The sequence below is a fragment of the Cyprinus carpio genome, chromosome A21 (assembly GCF_018340385.1).
Source record: "Cyprinus carpio isolate SPL01 chromosome A21, ASM1834038v1, whole genome shotgun sequence".
In the NCBI taxonomy this organism is placed as follows: domain Eukaryota; kingdom Metazoa; phylum Chordata; class Actinopteri; order Cypriniformes; family Cyprinidae; genus Cyprinus; species Cyprinus carpio.
In genome coordinates this window covers 11,015,676-11,024,285 of record NC_056592.1, presented here as the reverse complement: position 1 = coordinate 11,024,285, position 8,610 = coordinate 11,015,676, and the positions used below count along the sequence as shown (strand labels likewise).

The 8,610-nt window shown below is 36.5% G+C and overlaps 1 protein-coding gene across 1 annotated transcript; it reads right to left on the bottom strand.

Annotated features, from left to right (window-relative positions):
• Nucleotides 1–2,499: 2,499 nt before the first annotated feature.
• LOC109101725 (olfactory receptor 52N5-like) lies at nt 2,500–4,105 on the bottom strand. The gene has a single exon (XM_042711532.1). It carries the CDS (start codon nt 3,533–3,535, stop codon nt 2,573–2,575), a length of 963 nt encoding a protein of 320 aa, XP_042567466.1. The 5' UTR covers nt 3,536–4,105; the 3' UTR covers nt 2,500–2,572.
• Nucleotides 4,106–8,610: the final 4,505 nt, after the last annotated feature.

Sequence of the window (8,610 nt, the reverse complement as noted above, 5' to 3'; positions counted from 1 at the left end):
TGAGTTCCTCCATCACCCTAAGCAGCTGGACGTGGCAGAATGTCCGGCGCCAGGCCTTCATGATGAATCTGCGAGAACCATAGAAGGCTGGGTTCCATATTGATACCTAAGCGGTACTCGTATGCATATAGTCCACGGTATAGCCTTAGAGCCTGTGTTTCCCCGGCAGACTTCTGCCTTCCCAAGAGGGTTTTAATCACCTCAAGTTTTCCAAATACACCTAAATGGATGCTATATGTGTATTTGCTTCCGAAAACTCCTTCGGGAATGATGGGAGTTCTGCAGCATCCCTGTTCCATGGGACATGACGTCTCCATTCCCTCCTTCAGGGAACAAGGGTTGCCATACGTAACCGAGAATTTTCTGTACCTGGACACTTAAAAACTCGAAAAAACTTAAACATTGTGTAAATAGCACAAATTGATAAATAGAAAATTAACATACAAATGAAACAATTTCAAACAGGGCCCACTGGTACAACCTGCACTGGGGCCCCGCAAACCCCAGCTGCTGCCCTGCATGGAACTACTAGGAGTGGGAGAAAAAAATTGATTCTCCAATGCATCGCGATCCTCTCTTCAACGATTCTGAATTGATTCTGAGCTTGTTTCACCAACAAAGTCATCAACTCTCTTCAAGGAAGAGATGGCCAAAAAGAAACACAGTCTTAACTGTAAAAAATCTCTCTGGAACTTCTACCAATGGTTCAAAGGGAGGCCTACTGAGAGCTTCTAGAACTATGGCCAAATCTCAGGACGGGACCTGAGAGCGTGCCGGAGGGATGAAATGCATAACAATCAGGTTTATTTGAAATGACTGAGGGGCGTGGTGGGTGTGTTAGGTTGCTAAGTATGCCTTATGGGTGTTCTTGGTGTTATTGTTAATGTAGTTACTGTAGCACTGAACCAAGGAGGCAGTTAAATGGGTCCAGTTGACGGTTGCTGTACCAAGAAGTGAAAAAAATCCCACTTTGTGGTGTATGATTTCCACATGGAGGGAGCTCTGGATTGGAGTATGGTCTGAAATACCTAAGTTGAGAGCAGTGTTGGGGAAGCTACTCTGAAACTGTAGCTTGACCAGCTACAAGCTACTTCTAAATTAATGTAGTTAACACTTCTGAAAAAGTAGCTTGCTACATTACAAGTTACTTTCAAAATGTAGCTAGCTACAATAAAACTACTTTACATTATTATTATTATTATTATTATTATTATTATTATTATTATTATTATTACAATTAAGTAAAATATTTGGGGTTTGAAAAAACATACTGTAACACAATCATGATTTCAAATAGTAGAGTGAATTCAGGTTGATTGGGACAATTTTCCAAGCCATTTCAATGAAAAAAAGTGTCCCAATCATTTGATTTTGTAAAGATACACACAGTAATAAAATCAGCTAGTGTATAGTTAGTTATATTGTCTTAAATTGACTGTCAAAGTGCAAAATTGCTACTAACGTAACATCAGTGCAAGAACAAAATGTATGCAACTTAAACTGGATATGGTGGAGCCATAAAAGAATCCCGCCACAACCATCCTTTGCCAAATGATAAGCACACTACTACATTATATCGCGATTTTTTTTTTCTGTTGGATTAAATTTAATTACAAAACTGTGGGGGGACAGATTATATTATGACCGTTCACCATTGTAAAACAGACATTTGATCGAGAGTGCAATAAAGAAGAAAAATTAATCAGTTTAAAAAGGCTATTATTCACCTCCTGTATGTGTTTTAAATCTTCGACATAGACTGCATTTTAATCTTTGTGTTGCATGAAATACAGCTGATTCATGTGAAATATCCACTCCTGTACATCCTTTGCAATATCATCAGACGATCTAAAAGATTGCGGTAATTAATTTTAGTGTGTGATGTAGTCAGAAGAAGACACTGCGTGTGCAGCTTCAATGCATTACAGGCTCGTGACTCATCAGAATGTAGCGTTTGGTCACACTACATCGCTACTTGCTGGAAAAAGTAGTTAGCTACAGGAAAGCTACACTGTTTTTAAAGTAGCGTCGCTACTTTATGGTGGAGGCATCTGTGTAAAAATGTTGTTATGATAGTAGTGTCGCTACTTATAGCTAGCTACTCCCCAAAACTGGTTGAGAGACACTATGAGCTTTTTAAGATTTGGTAGCACACTGACCTCTTGAACAATAATGTTGCATTTAAAAAAAATAATAAAATCTGTTATAAATTACAATGATTAAAAGTACATTTGTACAAACTTTTTTTTCTATCTTACAAAAAGAGCAAGGATAAATTGTACAAACATACAATAATGACATTTAGATATAAAAAGGCATGGAGAGGAAAACTTCTGAGAGATCATTATGGTCCAGGGGACTTGATATTGTTAAACAAATCTCTGTTTAGTCATATGTTTGGTTTTCAATCAAGATACACACACACAAACACACACACACACACACACACACATATATATATATATATATATATATACATACTTTATTAGTAATACGCTTATTAAAAACACACTTGTTCCCACTTTTTGTCATACTTCATATATATGAAAACCCAACTGTCATGACTATTGTTTTAATTAAGTTTTCGTCTTTTTGGTGCACGTGAAACATTTACTCTTGATGCAACACATAAAGTAAAAACACTTTTGCGCACTGCCTTAATATTTAACCCATATATAAGAGGATTGAACACAGGGGGAACTATCACCAGTTCTAGAGCCAAAAAATTACGCAAACTCTCTGAAATATCATTTGAACCATATCTGCTATACATTAAATCAAAAAGCAAAGCAAAAGAGAAATTCATCAGTGAAAATATATGTGGCAGACATGTTTTCCAGAATTTCCTTCTGTTTTCTAAAGATATTTTACATGCAGCAATCAGTTTAATATAGGACAATATTATAATTACTACAAAGCTAGAAAATATAACAGCAACAATATATCCATAAACATTATTAACAAAAGATGAAGCACAAGACAGTTTTACAATTGACCAATTGTCACAATATAACTTATCTATGTGATAGGCACAAAATGGCCTTAAATTTGATAACAGAGTGCCAGTGAACACAGAAAAAGTGGGAACAATCCATGAAAACAGAATTAATTTCACACAGGCGTTTTTAGTTAATGTGGAATGATAGTCTAAAGGTTTACATATCGCTACATATCTATCATAAGACATCACTGTTAATATTGTGAACTCACACAGTAAAGAGCTGTAAATCATAAATATCTGCAGAGCACACATATGAAAGGAGATCACATATGAATCCAATATTAAATCAGACAACATTTTAGGGTAAAATCCTGTGGCTCCATAAATCCCATTTATACACAAATGACCCAAAAATATGTACATTGGTTCATGAAGAGATTTCTCCATGATGATGGCCATAACAAGACGAATATTGATTGACAATATAAGCAGATATAAGGCAAGAAAGCAAATAAAATATGCATGCCTATTTGATTTAGATTCTTTGGGCACCATAAGAGTCAGTATCACAGGGTAAGACATGTTATTCATCATGGTATATAGATGATCCCTCAAATCACATGAAACAAATGACAATACAATGCAAATTGCAAACAATATTAATAAACATTTAACATGGTTTACAACTCATTAGGTTTCAATATCCATCCAGTGCTTGTTGCAGGAATGTGATTGTGATCTCAGCTGAATTTAATGAGGTCTAGTGGGTTTTTATAAGTATTTTATCATTAGGGATGTCTGTAAGAGATGTTCTGAAATCTCTTGGGTTTAATTACTTGCTTACGGAAAAAAAAAAACTGAAAACACCGTAAATATTTATATTCACACTTAATACTCATACTTTATACTCAGTAATTTTTAAAAATGTGTGTGTATGATTTTTTTCACCATGATACTGCATCTTTATTTTAATATGGTACTAAATAGATTAATAAACTACATATTCAAAGTATTTGTGCATCGTCTCAACCCTCTGGGCCTCTTCGTTTGGAAGTCATACTTGGCTCCTGCACAGTCAAAAGTGACCAAAGCCTCAAAATAACTTTTTTTTTTTTTCAGGAAAATCAATCTATTACATTTTTGTTTAATAATATTTTTTGATTCTTATTTAAGAATTTTGAGGGAATTTTATGATACTATGCAATATTTATAAAATTTTAATGAGCAATTTTTCCCATTAGAATTAATATATTTTTTTATTTCTTTGTTACTGTATTTTTTTTATAAATACCATATTTCATGTTAAAAATAGAGTGCAGGCATTTAAAATCCATTATATATATATATATAATATATATATATATATATTTGAAGTGAGAATTGTGCCATCTGGAGGGTGTTAAAAAATAAAAACTTGTGTAATGTTATGTAACCTGTATAGCTACCTATATCAATATATACAGGTCCTTCTCAAAAAATTAGCATATTGTGAAAAAGTTCATTATTTTCCATAATGTAATGATAAAAATTAAACTTTCATATATTTTAGATTCATTGCACACCAACTAAAATATTTCAGGTTTTTTTTATTGTTTTAATACTGATGATTTTGGCATACAGCTCATGAAAACCCCAAAATTCCTATCTCAAAAAATTAGCATATCATGAAAAAGGTTCTCTAAACGAGCTATTAACCTAATCATCTGAATCAGCTAATTAACTCTACAACACCTGCAAAAGATTCCTGAGGCTTTTAAAAACTCCCAGCCTGGTTCATTACTCAAAACCGCAATCATGGGTAAGACTGCCGACCTGACTGCTGTCCAGAAGGCCATCATTGACACCCTCAAGCGAGAGGGTAAGACACAGAAAGAAATTTCTGAACGAATAGGCTGTTCCCAGAGTGCTGTATCAAGGCACCTCAGTGAGAAGTCTGTGGGAAGGAAGAAATAGTGTGGCAAAAAACGCTGCACAACGAGAAGAGGTGACCGGACCCTGAGGAAGATTGTGGAGAAGGACCGATTCCAGACCTTGGGGGACCTGCGGAAGCAGTGGACTGAGTCTGGAGTAGAAACATCCAGAGCCACCGTGCACAGGCGTGTGCTTTTGTACCAGAAACAGCGGCAGAAGCGCCTGACCTGGGCTACAGAGAAGCAGAACTGGACTGTTGCTCAGTGGTCCAAAGTACTTTTTTCGGATGAAAGCAAATTTTGCATGTCATTCGGAAATCAAGGTGCCAGAGTCTGGAGGAAGACTGGGGAGAAGGAAATGCCAAAATGCCTGTGAAGTCCAGTGTCAAGTACCCACAGTCAGTGATGGTCTGGGGTGCCATGTCAGCTGCTGGTGTTGGTCCACTGTGTTTTATCAAGGGCAGGGTCAATGCAGCTAGCATCAGGAGATTTTGGAGCACTTCATGCTTCCATCTGCTGAAAAGCTTTATGGAGATGAAGATTTCGTTTTTCAGCACGACCTGGCACCTGCTCACCAGTGCCAAAACTACTGGTAAATGGTTTACTGACCATGTTATTACTGTGCTCAATTGGCCTGCCAACTCTCCTGACCTGAACCCCATAGAGAATCTGTGGGATATCGTGAAGAGAAAGTTGAGAGATGCAAGACCCAACACTCTGGATGAGCTTAAGGCTGCTATCGAAGCATCCTGGGCCTCCATAACACCTCAGCAGTGCCACAGGCTGATTGCCTCCATGCCACGCCGCATTGAAGCAGTCATTTCTGCAAAAGGATTCCCGACCAAGTATTGAGTGCATAACTGAACATAATTATTTGAAAGTTGACTTTTTTTGTATTAAAAACACTTTTCTTTTATTGGTCGGATGAAATATGCTAATTTTTGAGATAGGAATTTGGGGGGTTTTCATGAGCTGTATGCCAAAATCATCAGTATTAAAACAATAAAAGACCTGAAATATTTCAGTTGGTGTGCAATGAATCTAAAATATATGAAAGTTTAATTTTTATCATTACATTATGGAAAATAATGAACTTTTTCACAATATGCTAATTTTTTGAGAAGGACCTGTATAGCTTTTGGATTCGCATTGTTTTTTAGACAACATTTCTTCATTTAATCAGGTTTTGCATTTAGATATATATTTAGACATTATAAAAGACTACATTTTGTCAAGATTTAGATTAGGGGTCGGCAAGTAAGTTTGGCATCGGGCCAAATAAAAATTTGCCACTAGTTGGCGGGCCAGAATATATATATACTATATACTTATATTTATTTATATTTATATTTGTTGTATTAATTGATGAAAAATGCTACTAGAATTGCCTGTGACAGAATGTTACAGTGTCTTTTGTAACTGGTAGTGAGCTGTTACTCTGTTCTAAATCCTGGCAAGTACCTTTATTCATTAACTTGCAACACAGACCGCCTTGCTAAAACACACATGTGTGGGAGATGCGGAATGGATAAAAATAAGTCAAAAAATAAAAGAGGACTTGAATAAGCCCATTAATGGCATGTTTGGGTCATACTCTTAACAAACTGTTTTATTTCCTCTTTCCATATTGTAAATCATAAATGTGTATCATTTTAAAGCCTTATTTATTGTAATAATTATTTGACATAGCCTGGTTTTACACAGAATTATTCCTTGGCATCCTCAAATACTAAACTGCATTTTTTTAAATTGTTTTGCGTGCTGGACAAAAAGCCCGCATCACAACGGGCTGAGGAACCAGGGCCGTCGCTAGTGGGCTGAAAGTTGGTGAGGATTATATGGGCCCATGGCTGAGGGGGGGCCCCCCAGTGATCTCAACCAACTGGCAAAGGCGAGCCTAAAAAGATGCTCAGGACAGTTGACGGGCCACTGCCGCACATCGTCATGAAAGCTTATCATTTAAATATGTTTTTAAGCCTGGCTAATTTAAACATACGAAAGAGTTTAAAGCATTCAAACACAAGTTTTTCAACTCTCAACTGAGTACTTGCACGCTGTGTTTGGTGCACACAGAGAGCCACGTCTCAAGGACAGCAACATCGAATCGAGCTCTCCTTCGTGTCCTCCTGCATACGAACAAACAAATACAAATTACAGTTTAAACATGTAAACACAAAAACACAAAATGTGAAAAAGCCCAATTCAGCACCTACGTGGTGTTCTGTGTACACAGGGAGCACACAGAAGAGACGCATCTCTAAGCGCTTGAACACCGAATTTGCCTCTTCTTGCTCTTGAACCAACAAAAACATACAAAATTGTCAAAATTGGAGGGTATCCTCCAAAAAACTGTCAGTTATGTCTAAAGTGAAAGTAAACAGTGGAGAAAGATATTGGATGTGTATCATTGACCTTTGCAAATGCAACCTTTGTACACCACAGACTGAAAAAAATTAAGCATTGCTTAGTAGTTGGTCAACAAACTATTGATAGTTGTGTAAATATTGTCATACTAACAGTTATCTGATTTTTTGGTTGATTGTAAATCATTACATACCTTTCTATCAGAGTTATCTGACATTATCAAGATGAATTTGTTCTGACACAGTTTAACTAAGAGTTCTTGTCATATTTTATTACCATTCTAAACTATAGCAAATAAACTGTGATAATGTGAGAAATGTTGAAGGTGTCTAAATACATTTTTGTTTGACTGTACATTTAATTTTTACAGTGAAGACTATGCAGTGCTATTTTACATTTGAATATTTGGTTTCTGTACCTGGACACCTAGAAACTTGAAAAACTTAAACATTGTGTAAATAGCACAATTTAATAAATAGAATGAACATACAAATTAAACAATTTCAAACAGGGCCCACTGGTACAACCTGCACTGGGGGCCCCGCAAACCCCAGCTGCGGCCCTGCGTGGAACTACTAGGGGTGGGAGAAAAAATCGATTCTCCGATGCATCGTGATCCTCTCTTCATCATGATGATTCTCATCGTGATGATTCTGAATTGATTCTGAGCTTGTTTCACCAACAAAGTCATCAACTCTCTTCGAGGAAGAGATGGCCAAAAGAAACACAGTCTTAACTGTAAAAAATCTCTCTGGAACTTCTACCAATGGTTCAAACGGAGGCCTACTGAGCTTCTAGAACTATGGCCAAATCTCAGGATGGGCTGCAACATACTGTACACCGTCAGGGTGTTCTTGGGAAAACGGTTCCTGCAGAAACTCCATCACTGAACCAACCAGGCAGTTAACTGGGTCCAGCTGACGGTTGCCGTACCACTTTGTGGTGTACGATTTCCACATGGAGGGAACTCTGGATTGGGGTATGGTCTTAACAACCTCAGTTGAGAGCAGAGTTGTGGAAGCTACTCTGAAACTGTAGCTTGACCAGCTACAAGCTACTTCTAAATTAATGTAGTAAAGCTACACTTCTGAAAAAGTAGCTTGCTACACTACAAGTTACTTTCAAAATGTAGCTAGCTACAATAAAACTACATTACATTATTATTATTATTACAATTAACATAACAAATAACTAAATAATTATTAATGAAGAATTATAATGAAGTTATAAGTAAAATATTTGGGGTTTAAAACAACATACTGTAATGCAATCATGATTTCAAAGAGTAGAGTGAATTCAGGTTGATTGGGACAATTTTCCAAGCCATTTCAATGACAAAAAGTGTCCCAATCATTTGATACACACATACACACAATAATAAAATAGGCTACTGTA

Excerpts from the sequence above, each read along its gene's own strand:
- LOC109101725 (XM_042711532.1), bottom strand. The coding sequence starts at position 3,535 with ATGATGAATAACATGTCTTACCCTGTGATACTGACTCTTATGGTGCCC.